Here is a 14,007-nt window from a genome sequence, read left to right on the forward strand (position 1 = left end):
AAATAGATGTATAGGAAAAGTTGTTAAAGATATTCAGATTAAATGATGCCTATCAAAATAAGCTTTTCTAGTTTGATGATGTTAGTGTTCATGTAAATGGAAAGGAAGAAAGAAGATAGGAAGGGGGAATTTCTTATTGGATGGGGAGTTTAGGGCACTGAACAATCTTTAACATGCGAACTTGTGAGGAGAGAATAGGTTATTATTTTCAAACCATATTCGCTGCTACATGTAACTCAGAAGCCAGGGGTGAATTTGCTCCCTAACTACCTAAAGTGCTTAAGAATGGTTCAGAAATGGGAGAAAGAGGTCCTTCATTCATTCAGCTTTGTAGGGTTATGTTAGTGGTGTTCTTCATTTTCTCACCAGGGTGGCTGATAGGGGGTTTGCATTCTACTTTACAAATATATTTGGACTGCTGTTATCCCCCAATATCAAGCAGAAGTTTGGGATCCAGATTTCATACTGTTGAATTGGTCATGTGCACGGGATGTGCCAAGTAACATTTGTTTGGTCAATGGAATGGGAAACATCCCAAGATATTCTTTTTTGTTGATTTGTTATCTGCATCACATGCCAAGTGACATTTCACTGTTTGACAGAATCACAAGTGTCCATCCAGTACTGCATTGTCTTCAAGCAGCCACGTGTTACACGTAGAGTGTGATGTTTTATCATTGGATGGGATCTGACTGTTCACTAAGTATTTTCTTCACTTGTTTGGCTGATGGGCTTCCAGCGCTCACCTTAAAACTTCTGCCTTTCATGGTTGGAATCCAAGTTGTCAATTTGATACTTCATCTTTAATTTGTCATGCACACCACATGTAACAGGTAAGATATCTTTCATTCATTGATGGGATTACAACAATTAATTATATTCTTTCCTCTTGAATCAGTAATGGGCCTTGTAATTGCTGAGTAATGTATAGAAGCTATTAGAGATGGAAGTACAGGATTCAATTTAATGTAGTTTTAGTTTGTTTCCTTGGTTATGTTGGTGGTCATGGAATTGAAAATGTAAAAAGAGAGGAGCAATTTCTATTTGAATGGAAAGATTTGGGGCATCAACCGACGTCAAACCTGGAGCACATATGAGAAAAGGAGATAGAAAAGGTTTTGAAACACGTGGTATTTCAGCCCCATATTATGAGTTTAATATGGACCGCCCTAGACTTTCTTGGTTACCCATATCTCATGGTTCAAATAGAATTAATGGACTAAAAGACAACCATACACACACACACACACACATACATACATGTATAGTGGAGTGGATTAATTCTAAAGAATATAACCTAATGGAAAGTATAAGAAAGAAGACCAAAGAATTCATATAAACTAAATAGAAATTAGAAAAATATGGATTATTTGGTTATGCATATTTATACAGCCACTTAAAATGATTATATGGAAAGTGCACTCATAAATATCAATTTGGCAAATCCAAAACAGATAGTTATACTCCTTACATTGAAAGAAATTTTGATTCACGCAAAATGAGATTGAGGTCGATTCCTGCTTGTAAAGTCTAAGTATCTAGATATTTGACACCATTAGACAATTCATAAACAATGCCTTAAATTAGGTTTTCTTGGTAGTACAAGTCAGAGCTTAGCACACAAGCTTGGTACCCTCATGGAGGTTTTAGGTTCAAATCAAGAATTTAACTACCAGTGATATGGCCTATGCACCGTGCCATGCATGCTGATGCATGGCATGCGGGCATGGGCATAGTGGCATTGGCATCCTAAAATTGGTATTAGAATGGTAGTACAATTCATAAACAATGCCTTAAATTAGGTTTTCTTGGTAGTGCAAGTCAGAGCTTAGCACACAAGCTTGGTACCCTCATGGAGGTTTTAGGTTCAAATCAAGAATTTAACTACCAGTGATATGGCCTATGCACCGTGCCATGCATGCTGATGCATGGCATGCGGGCATGGGCATAGTGGCATTGGCATCCTAAAAATGGTATTAGAATGGGGTCTTTTTTGGGTTTCTTTTTAAAATTTTATAGTGTAAATTCTTAGATCAGTTAAAAGGTTTTTTGTACATTGAAATTATATTTTAAAAAGCTATATATTATCATAAATCAAGAATGTTGTTATGAATGCTGCTGAATACTGTGGATACGTCTTTTAAGCTATTATAACATCCTAGTAATGCATAGCATTGTTTTAATGACAATTATGGATTGAAATAGGCAGATTAATTCATAAAATTTTGGATGTAAAAGTTTTTGGAGACTAGGATTGAAAAAAATAAGGCATATATGTGTTTTGAAGTGCAGTGTGTCGCTAACATGGTATCAGATAAAAATTTGGAGGCTAAGACATAAGACTTCTCTTACCGGACCTCTTGGTTCTTAAGAATATCTAAATATATAATAGAATTTATGAACTTTTAAGATTCAAGAATTTTCCTACTATTTAAAGTTTGCTATATTGACACCACCAAAAAATCTGCCTTCGTAGATTTAAACCAACACAATTCAAAAATGGAAATTCCAAAATTCTGGAGTTTGTTCTTGAGTTGGAAATTTGACCTTCTTATTTTGATGGAATCTGAATATAAACTACTTGTATTGAAATCAAATCTGTTCCTTATTTGCATTCCACATCTTAAGCAGTTTCATTTTTTATTGGAAAAACTAAGTGAAAATTGACATAAATAATATTCATGTAAATGAGGTTTATTTGCTTTCTGAGTCATTGTCTTATCTGAACTTACACTTACCTCCATCTCTTTAAATGATGGGAGAAAAGGCCCAACCGCCTTTTAGTCTCGTTTTTTAGCAAAACCAAGCCATATTGAATTCTGCTGAATTGACATGGCTCGGTATATGTTGATACCTTGAAATACTGAGCGGTTACTTGATACTTGCACTGACTCTATGCCCAATGCTGGCACTAGCCCAGCACAGACTGGCTATTGATGTCTATCCTGATTCAAGTTTGTGGTTTCTAGAATACCATGCAAATTTATGGAAGTGAAACTTGCAAGATGGCCAGAGATGAGCTAGCAATGGGTAAGTTCGAACATAAGGTTGAGGAGTCATCATTCTTATGAGCAGTTCACCTGGTTGCCTGAATTATTGCCTGGAATGTAGACAGGCCTCAAAATGCCTAGATGAGCATCACTTGGACCATCTATATAAGTACATACAAGAATTACTTTTATCTGTATGTATGCACTGATTGTGTATCTACGCATAGTTATGTATGCACATATTAGACATATACATGCATGAATATTTGTGTATACATTTAATTTCATGATTATGGAAACCTGTGTATACAAACATATAAATACATACTATGTGTATAATACATACATGCATATGCTTGCCTATGTAGTATAAATATTTTCTTGTAAATTATTTTTAAAAATGACGTATTTGTGCTATAGGGAAGTGAGATACATCTGACAACTAAGATTGTGTTATAAACAAGTGAGCACAAAAGTCGACGTATTTAAAACCCTAAAGCCAAGCTTTAGCATCCAGCAAGATTGACAACCGAGGAGTTTAGCAATCTTTAAGAGAACTTATATGCCAACTTATCAGCCTAGTATATGTTATGCGATAGAATGCTTACTTGTAGTAATTAAAAATAATTGAATGACTGTACTGTCTGTCATCAGGGCAAGTGCCTAGTCAACCTCCTTGGCAATCCATCACCTGGAAATGCCTGGGCAGTTTAACAACTATGTTGAAAAGATGGCTGAGCTTGAAATGAATAACTTGTGGCCTGAAAATAATTATATGTGTTTATTGCATGAACATAGAAGGTTGGTTATTGGATACGAATCTCTTGGATTATGGAACAGTCCAGATGGGCTGTTGGCAATCCGCACAAACTTTAAGACCTCTAGGGTTGAATTGGTGGATTTGAGTCTTCTGTTCTAGTCTATACACATATTTTGCAGCTTACATGCTGAAAAATGAGCACAGCATGATGTATTATGCACTGTTTATTCATTTCCATAATCTATATGCATCTCCTTTCTGCATCTAATGCACGAGGCTCCCACCAATGCAGTGTCTAGGGCATGTTGGATTTACGCAGCCTGAACCCTCCTATGTGAAGAGGCTGTTTCCGTGTTTCGAATACACGACACGTAGGTCATGATAAAGCAATCTTACCGTTGCGCCAAAGCCCTCCCTCTACCAAGCTCATTCTTCTATTGTTTGACATACAAGCATCTTCATCACTTAAACAATAAAGTTTGGAAATGACATGAAAACTAGAGAGAGAAGTACCCCTGCATGGTGTAAGTGATTTTAGCATTTAGAAGCTGTTTTATAGCTCCAAAATAAAGCTTTACAATTTGAACTTATCTGCTAAATTTCAGAAAGTTTTTTAAACAGAATTGACTTCGATTTTATGGAGGTTTTGACATCAAATGAGAAGATAAAAGTCTTATGTTCCACTTGTACAGATGGTAACTATCCCTTTGGGATTTCTACCATGATTGTCCATATAGACAACTAATTCCTTGACAACACGGTGCAGTAGTTCTGATTGCCATTTCTTCCTCTGGAGTATTAACATTTTGTCCATGAGATGATATTGAATTCCATGAATTCCACAACTTTGTATATCCTATGAATGGACAGGATTCATCCACATTATTTCAGCACCTAATTTCTTGATCCTTTTCCAGATACTAAGAGATTCTCAATTTCTCTATTTTCAAAACCTCCAGATTTGATATTTTGAGTTGCGTCGTTCCAGAAAAATGATGCTGCTATATTTGTAAATCAATATTCCCAAGCTCTTATCATAAGCATGTGCAGGCAAGATGCAAGATGGTTCATGGCAGCTTGTATCACCACCAAACAGCGACATGGGATGCATCCAAAAAAGTTTGGTCTGCCTCGACTTGGTAAATTCAGCAAATATCACTATTATTTGTTCCAGCTGGTACCATTAAGCCTGTGAATAATACTGGAGATATTGATTCATCGCCAATCAGCAATTATGTTCTGCAAGAGAGGACGTTCAATTGATCTCTAGGATGTAGTAGAGCAGCCTGCCTATTGAATAAAGCATTGGAGACTCTGATTGGCAATGAGAAGCAGCTGGTCTTCTGAATTGATGCTTAAGGGCCTGATTGATCAAGATAGAGAGCCATTTAAAGACTCCTCTCTGCTTTGTTATGATGAAATGAATATGGTCTGCAGCTGATTCTCTGAGGTTCTTCCGAACACTTGCAAAGGTGCTGAGCACCTTTCACAAGGTTTTGTTCATCCTGTCAGGCATATTGGTATCATTCTTCAAAACACCATGCTTTTATCATCTCGTGTTCTCTCGGTGTTGGACACTCGAGACTCGTTAATGGTGAAGATGGCTGCATAACGCCTCTATTATATGTATAAACAGTTCAATTATGTAAGTGCCAGTTCAATTGAGGAACATGAGTTTATTGATGGCTTTGAAGCATCTTCTTTGCTGTTAACTAAAACTGGAACGAAGCATGGTGATTCTGGTTCTAAGCATTCAGAGCTCTTGACTGGTCATCATAATCCGGTTTCAGAAAAGTTAGGAGGAACGCATGTTGTGAAAACACAAATGCATTGCTATTTGTTCGGAAATTCTTGCTTGAAATCATGTGAGCAGTTGTTTTGCTCAAAGTTATAAATTTTCAAGCCAAGCTATGCAGAGATTCCCTCACTGTAGGATCCACACTAGTTGTAGTCTGGATGAATGCCAAATAAGCTGTGTTGGAATAATTAGGACAGGGCATGTGGATCAAAAGTGTGGTTTCTATTGAAGGCTCTCTTCGAACAGGAATCAGGGCTCCCTTAATATCTGTGCAACGTTCAGGCAAAAGATATCCAAAAGAAAAAACCTTTTGCTGATTAACTTTTGGAGAGGGTTTACCAAACCAGAGAATGCAGAAGCTGAAGGTTCCAATCATGGTATGCTGTACTATATCACGACGGTATGAGGTGTATCATATCGGTTTAGTATCGATATATGGTATGGAGGTATACCGATATTTTATAAGCTAAACCGATTCTATACCGTATATTAATACAGTAATAGTATATTATGGAGTCAGGTACCGAGACAACGTATGATCCATAAACTATTTTTGGTTGTAATCTCTTCAAGTGTTGCACAAACAAGAATGGTTAGAGTGAATCGAGATGCCACATTGATGGCATTTGTTGGTGCTACTCTGTTCTGCAGATATTAGGCGGGAACAAAGCACCCTTGCTAACTTGAAACGGGTATTGCTATGGCTGGCAACTGAACTGGTAAATAATGCTCTTTTGCCCGCAGACAAAAAGAGAAAATAAGCTCAAACTTTTCAAGTAAACTGCTATATGAAATAACTGATACTGGACCAACATGAAGTAGGAAAAGAGGATCTTCATTCTAGATTCTTTTGTATCTGAAGGCTCCACCACAATTCTGAATTTTGCCAATGTCACAATTGATGCTAAAAATTATACAATGAACCAAAATAACTGGAAATGGAACATCTAGTTGACTTTATGGATTATAGAAGTAACATTTCTCCAAACCTACTGGACTAGACTGCAACATAAACACTAGGTTCTAAATAAATATGTGCTCTCTTCCCTGGTCTTTATTAGTTTCAAGCTGGATCTGATAGCAGCGGGCGGGTCATCGATCTTTGATATTTCCATTCCAAGAGCAGAGCTGAGAGTGGTCTAGATAGAGATTACCTAAGCGATGCAGATTTTGAGGGCTGGCTATATTACGATCGAGGAAAATTTCGTGATGGTGATCGGCTGGAACCAGCATCAGACAATATTCAATGCTGCTCATCTGTTCTTGCTTGATATCTGGGGGTGCTCAAGGATATGCGTCTTGGATGGCCAGACATATTTACCGTGAAATGAATAGTGTTGCAGACTGAATTACTTTTTCTTATAATGGAGCACTCTGAGAAGTGCTTTAAACAAACTTGTCAGTTGTCCCTTGTTTTTTGACTTTATTGTATGTAGTCATACCAAGCATATATTATCCGTCTGTTTTATTAAAAGAAGGAGAAGACGGCAATGAATGTAACTGTTTTATGGGCAATCAGGTTAGCCGAAACCTAAACATTTTTCTCAAATCATATTTTAAAATCAAATAAGCTCAGACCAGAGCAATCCACACCTATTGGTGCTCAGTAGTCCTCGTCATCCAATTCAACATGGCGGCCGGAGGAACATTGTCTAATCAGGAGCCTCGTCTCACCTGCCATACTAGTAACCATTCCAAAAGAGTCCAAATTGGAGGGCCATCAAATTAGTAGAAACATTAAAGCCACTCAAATGATCCTTACCAACCTCATAGGTGATAGACCACCAGGCCCTCTGGCTTATGAACCATCTCAAAGTGCATTTTAATTATTAATAAACCATTAATAACCATCATTAAAATTATCCTTAGTTAATTGACATTCTCATAATTAATGAGATAACTTATTAAAAAAAAGTGAAAATGAGACAAAAGAAAACTTTAATGATTGACTTTATTTCACCCTGAAATAAAATTTATCAGGTTGACTCTTGGACCGATAACCTGTCCTCAAAGCAACACATAACCAACCAGATTACTAACTACCAAAGCAACAAAGAAACCTATGGATCACACCAGCCTAAACCAAGGATACTCTTCTCCATGTACATATCGTTGATTAACCCTTTCTCTAAACCATTAAAAGAACCAGCAAAAGGGAGAAGACACAGAATCCATAACTCAAAGAGCAGATGTGAGAATCTCTTCATTTCTACTTTTTTCTTTCCCCTTGAATAAAAGCATCCTTCACCCATGAGGAGAAACCTCAACTCTTGCTTGCCAAAGAAGAAAAAAACAAAAAAAAAGGGAGAAAGCAACCCAGAAAAAAGAGAAAAATAACTCTCTATGGGTGGACATATTAGGGGACCATTATCACAAGAAGGCAGATGGGGAGGGGTTCACAACAATATGCCTAAGAGGGTGGGCGACATCGCCGCCTCCGGCATGCCTGACAAACTCAGCAGGGGTGAGGAAGCTGCCATGGCACACACAAACTATTCTCACCTCTTCTCCATTCTTGTATTTGTAGAGGAAGCCTTCAATTCTTCTCCCATTAGGACCATCTCCCCTGGTAGACACACAAGGCATCTCTTCCATCATGTTTCTCTCCATCTCTTTCATCCCACTGGCCCTCCTTGCAATCTTCTTTGTAGGATCCTCCTCCCCTCCTCCGACGGAGCCGACAGCTTTTCCAACAATTGCTGTTGGAGGAGTGGCTGCCATTTTATGACTGGAATTTTCTGGCAATGACTGGATGGTTAAGGGACTCCTGACTTCAGTGCAGCTGCTAAACCCGGAGATGTCGAACCCTAGGAGACAAATGCAATGTTGGCATTAGTTGTTGGCAATTGAAATATAAGCACCATAGATGTGGATAAATCCCCTTGTCTTCTCATTTTGAATTTCTTCCCACTTCAATTTTCCACAGGTAAATTTGGCAAAACATAAAACATAAAAGTGCACAAGCAATCGACCGATATGAAGACAGTAACATGTTGCAATAAAATTGTCCAACATTTGCTCTCTCTCAAGTGGGGTGGGTTACAGCACCATTCAAAAAAGGAATCCATTTTGAAGAGGTTTGCTTAATTGCTGATTCCAGCACAAATGCTCCATATGTATTTATAAGGCCACTTCAACATCCTCATTCTTGTGTATTCTCAAAAGAAAAAAAAAAAGAAGCTATCCTCATCATTATGAAGATACTTCTAAACATATCATTCCATGTTGCCAAGAATATTCCCTATATCAAGTAGTTTCTATTAGGTAAATGGTAGGCTAGAAATGAACACTAGATGCAACACTCTTGCCATTTGTGGCTAGTACTTCAGTACTGATATGAACTTGAAATGGAAAGAAACTCTGCTAATCATCAAACACATTTGGATAATAGGATTCAAAGTTAGGTCGCAGGTATAGTTAGACAGGGGGCATTGACACGATATGCCCGAGTTGACCGAAAGTTTCAATCTACCAATCTCATTCTTGATTGGATCCTCGTCCAATGGCATTGCAAAAGTCAGATATCTGTCGGAAAGTTGACGTTCACGAATGCAACATGGAGGTGTGGTGGATCACTATCCACCAGAGCTTGCTGCATACTTTCCATTAGATGGATAAGAAGAGTAAGGCCTTACAGTTACAGCAAAGAATTCTGCCATAAGTCAAACATATATACCCTTAACTTCCCATGAAATTATGCGCAGTTTCTGCAAGAAAACAGGCAAATACTTGAAGCTCCCAGTGATTCCTACTTGAGTATCAGATCATTTGACTAACTTGAAAATTTTCCCTTCCAATCTTTTGTGAATTCAAGTGATTCACAAAGTAACACCAGACCAAATAAGAATAAAAAATAACTAGTCACTACAAGAGTTACAGAAATGTAAACCTCTACGGGCAACCAGAAAGTAGAATAAAAAGATCAGCAAACTGAATTAACGACCTCCCTCCATCAATAAATAATTTCCTAAGAAAGGTTAATAACTAGCGCATTCTATAGTAAAGAAAATCCAATTTAACAGAAGAGAAATCTTTAAAAGAATTGTGGAAGAGGGAAGTAGTAACCAGTAAAAACCTCCTAAAGATCTTAACTATACATTTTGCAAATGAAGAACAAAAATCATTTTAACAAAAAGCACCCAAAAAAAAAAAAAAAAAAAACATTTCACATTAACTATTATGGCAGGACCCAACCACCCTCCTACATAATTCCCCATGTTGTGGGAAATAAAGCAATGAAGGTTATCTCCCCAACCCCAGTTAATTAAACAGTAGACCCACCAACCTCAGATTCCGACTGTGCCAACCTGAAACAAAGACCAATTAACTAACAGTAATGCAACACAATCATTCACTATCAACAAAATTCAAGAGAAAAAGAACCATTTCTCCTTAAGCAAATCAGCAATAACTCAAGAATCGAACATAAATTTGAAGCAAGACAAGATCTTACACCTTGCATCGGCGGGCTCTCGTACTCGGACATGCCGGAAGAGCTGCTCCCATGCGATCCAATCGATCCCTGCGACATCGGCTGAGAAACCACCCGGCCGGATCCGGGCGCCCACCCACGCATCCCCGGAGGAGCGGCGGCCCCATTCATCACCCCTCCAAAGTGACCGCCACAGGAAAATCCATGGCACCCATTGAGCCCACCCTCAAACTTCCCCACCTTCACCACCATCGGCGCTCCCAAGCTCCGCCCTCCCTCCTCTTCCTCGTCCGCTCGCCTCCCCTGTTTCAAAGAATTCCTCTTCTCCAACCTCTTCCTTTTAGCCTCCATCCTCTTCAAGCTCTGGAGTTCCTTTCTCTTCCTCCTCACCTCCTCGGTCTCAGTTGGAAGAGAGCTCGTTCTGGTGATGGCGGTGGTCACCGGGGATTCGGGCTCTCTCGGTGACGACGAGAAGGAGGCGATCGAGGAGGAGCGGACCAGCTTCTTCCCCTTGGGGTCGGCGCAGAAGCACCCGCCGAGGGAGAGCCCGAGGCTGAGTTCGATCTCGTCGGAGTCACCTCCGGTGGCCTCCGGCTGCTCTTCGGCTAAGCTATTGCCGGAGAATCGCTTCAGGAAATCTCTCGGATAGCTCTCATTGCGCGAACAAATCCGCTCTATTTCCCCCTCTTTCGTCTCCTTCTCCATAGAATAAAACAACGGACTAAAGAACTCTCAAATATAAAAAAAAAAAACGAGGGAAAAAAAGCGAAAGACCTGCACGATTTCTTCACCCAAAAAAGAACTACACGATTTCTACCAAAAATTTTGCCTTTTTTCCACAGGTTCAATCTTTTTACCAAAATATAAGAATTCTTAGCTTAGCTCCAGATTCGGCTTTGATTCAAGATTTTACGGGAAAGTTGAAGAAAAATGAATAAAAATCGCGAAACAGAGCGTAGAAGACATGAGACGAGATAAAAGGAGAGAAAGAGAGAGAGAAGAGATCTAAGAGTTCTCCTATCGATCGAAGAGAACGAGAAAACGATATCGAAAAGAGGAATCGAAGAGAGAAGCCATTAAAGATTTTAGAGAACGTAGGGAGATTGGAATAGAGATGGAGTTGGAGGAGGAGGGAGGGAGGGGGGAAGCCCTTCTCCTAGTGCCCCTGGGAAATTGTGGGATTCCCGAAATACCCCTCCCCGCGGCCTGCGATTTCTATCGGTGCGCCACGTGTCGATGTTGGAGGGCGCGAGAGTGGACACGTGGCGGATCCCGTAGCCGGAGTTGTCGCCGAACGAGCGGCGCCACCCTTCAGAGTCGCGAGCGGCTATCGGCTGTTGTCGGGGCACGTGTCGTGACGCCGGAGGCCCCAGTGTACCGCACACGTGTCGCTCTTTTATCCGATCGGCGTCGCAAATTGGCGACGTCTTGCACTCTTTTTTTTAAAAAAGATTAGCTGTCTTCCACCCGGAGCTAATTCAAATCTTGCGTTTATGCCACCCATAATACTTTCTATGCGGTAGAACGATCACCGTTGGATTTTCTCCTCTCAGTCCATCATGAAACGTGGACGGAGGCGCTTACTACCGTACAAAATTGTCATTCCCCTTCTAACGGTTATATCCGAAACGTGCCGGCGCCGAGTTTTGACCAGGCTCGACGAGTCGCGCCTTGAGTCGCCGAGTAGGACGGGACCCCAAACCGGGGCGATTGGCGGGGATTTAGATGGCGGGAGAGCGGTCGTGAGACCCGACACGTAGTACTTTAACATTTATGACAGGAAGTGGGGCCCACCAGCCGGCTTTTAAGGAAGTCGTGGACGCCGCATCTTCCGCCACCTGTACAGACAGGGCTCTCTGGACACGTGTTTTTCCGGGCCCGCGGGCCCCAAAACAGCTCATCCCAGTGGCCAACTTGCCCGCGGGAGTCGTACGTGTCGAGCTCTCGGGCCACAAGGACGCCCCCTGACGTCACCCAGCGTTTGTCGCCGCCCGCGCACGATGTCGCCACGAGATCTTCTACGGATAGCCTGCCGGCCACGTCATTGATGCTGACGTGGGAGGACGGAAAGCGACCTTGTCGTCGCGCCACGTTTCGGGAAAAAATGCACGTCCCGCCTCAGCGCGCCGGTCAAGTGACCGGAATCCGGGGGAGCTACCGCCACGTGTCGCCGGTGCGTGGGAGTATAGGATCTTCTCCAAGGGTATTTTGGTCAGGAGGGTAGGCCGAAAGTAACCTCATCATCAGCCGTATAATGTCCACTGGATGTCTGATGATGAGATGACTCAATTCCATCTTTAGAATATACCTTCATATTCTTAGATGGTCCCCCCTTGAATTGGTAGACTAGTTTCAATGAAGTTGGTGTATGTTCATCCAAAAATGCTAGCTGGGATGGATGCCCTGTGGCATCTTCCATGCTTGTATAATTGGCGCCTTATCTTGTGTGTGATTGTTGATTGATGGTGCCACCTACGAGTCTAATAACTAGCGAGCTAGCTGTAACTTAAATCACACCCATCGCAATCGTCAAATTGCACCACTTGTATCAATTTTCTTAGAAAATGACTCGTCTTAAGGCATCCTGCATACCCATGTTGCTCATCTTGTTTGAATCCACATAGGGCAACTAATGGGTCATGTCGGGTTCAGGTCCAACTTAATTTAGATTCATTGGGGTCCAAGAATTGGATCCAAATTCAACATATCCCTTTGTGGCGCGTGGATTGGGTCAAGATTTAGGTTAAGAGGATCCTCTATTGTTACATCCAATCAATCAAGTCCATTTGGTTTTCATTATAGTAGGGGTCCAGTCCCTTAAGATCTACTCTTGAATAAACTATCTAACCCATGAATTTAAATTTTAGACATGGTTTGGTTTCTAAGTTAATATGTTTACCCAATCCACATATTCCCTCAAACTAATGTACTATTTGTCATTCTATTTTATTCAATTACCTTAGGTGCCAAAGTCATGCACTTTTGCTAATCTGAAAATGACTCCAATGATGGCATAACTATTAGACGACAAGATAAAGCTTAGAGACCGTTTTGGTGGAGAAGATTGTTAACCTGAGTTTGCATGGAAATTTGAATGCAAAAAAAAATAAACACACACACACACACACACACATTGAGAACTTCATCACACAAATTGCATCATCATCATCAACCAGGACAAATAAACTTGTAAAAAAGGAAATAAATAATCAAGCAACAGGTTCTCTACATTGTCAACCAAGCAACCAAGTGGCAATTTAATTATTATTAGTTTAAGGAGAAATCTGCAGCTAATTATGCCACTTGCTTCAGTAATGATTTGCGCAGTAGATCTAATTCTGACGATCATTTGGCACTTGTGTACATTGGCACGTGTGCTTTGGTGATGGTTGTCGCAGGCACATTTGCTTTAGCTTTATGTTAAAGGAGAGGGAAGGTAGGGGAGCAACACAAATGGGGAGGTTGGAGCTATTAATTTCCTTGAGCGCTTTGAAAGGGTCCATCAACGGCACAAAGTATCTGCCCCACAATATATTTGCTTGCCTAATCTTTTTTGGCAAGCGAATGATAAAGACTCACCTTCCACTCTCTTTAATTGTTCCATTTTTTTAATACTTTTTACCACTTAGACCTTTGAATATTGGATGGATGTCGGACAAATGTAACAACTAGCAAGAAAAAAGACATAAATATATCGTTGGAAGCATGAATTGCTTTTAATTGTCCATATTTAAATGAATATTTTAATCTAAATTTTAGTTTTTAAACTTGTAGCATTTTTACTTTAGCATGCTAACACCGATCCTCCCCTCACGCCGAACGGTTTTCAATGTTAAAAAAGTTTCTGCTTGTATTGGTGATATCTTTTCTGATTGTATAAATTTTGTAAATAATATTAAGTTCCATAGTATTACTTAGTAATACGAAATTTCTACATTATTAAAGTTGTAAAAGAGTCCAAAAAATTAGTTAATATAAACACATTTAAGTTACTAATATTAAATATATTAAAAAAGGCTTTATAATT

At 40.0% G+C, this 14,007-nt stretch overlaps 1 protein-coding gene across 1 annotated transcript; it reads right to left on the reverse strand.

The window, feature by feature from the left end:
• Positions 1-7,722: 7,722 nt before the first annotated feature.
• Positions 7,723-11,567, reverse strand: LOC103708262 (ninja-family protein AFP3). The gene is made up of 2 exons (XM_017843092.4): positions 10,004-11,567; positions 7,723-8,355 (listed from the first exon to the last, which is right to left on the reverse strand). The coding sequence occupies exons 1-2, from the start codon at positions 10,683-10,685 to the stop codon at positions 7,919-7,921; spliced, it is 1,119 nt and encodes a 372-aa protein (XP_017698581.3). The 5' UTR covers positions 10,686-11,567; the 3' UTR covers positions 7,723-7,918.
• Positions 11,568-14,007: the final 2,440 nt, after the last annotated feature.

Source organism: Phoenix dactylifera, chromosome 15 (assembly GCF_051530095.1).
Source record: "Phoenix dactylifera cultivar Ajwa chromosome 15, Ajwa_hap1_PhDact_Kaust_v1.1, whole genome shotgun sequence".
In the NCBI taxonomy this organism is placed as follows: Eukaryota; Viridiplantae; Streptophyta; class Magnoliopsida; order Arecales; family Arecaceae; genus Phoenix; species Phoenix dactylifera.

Bases quoted from the DNA above. Each gene is read 5' to 3' on its own strand.
- LOC103708262 (XM_017843092.4), bottom strand. From the start codon at position 10,685: ATGGAGAAGGAGACGAAAGAGGGGGAAATAGAGCGGATTTGTTCGCGC. The intron at 8,356-10,003 runs GTGTAAGATCTT...TTTGTCTCCTAG, and splicing joins CGAGAGCCCGCCGATGCAAG to GGTTCGACATCTCCGGGTTT.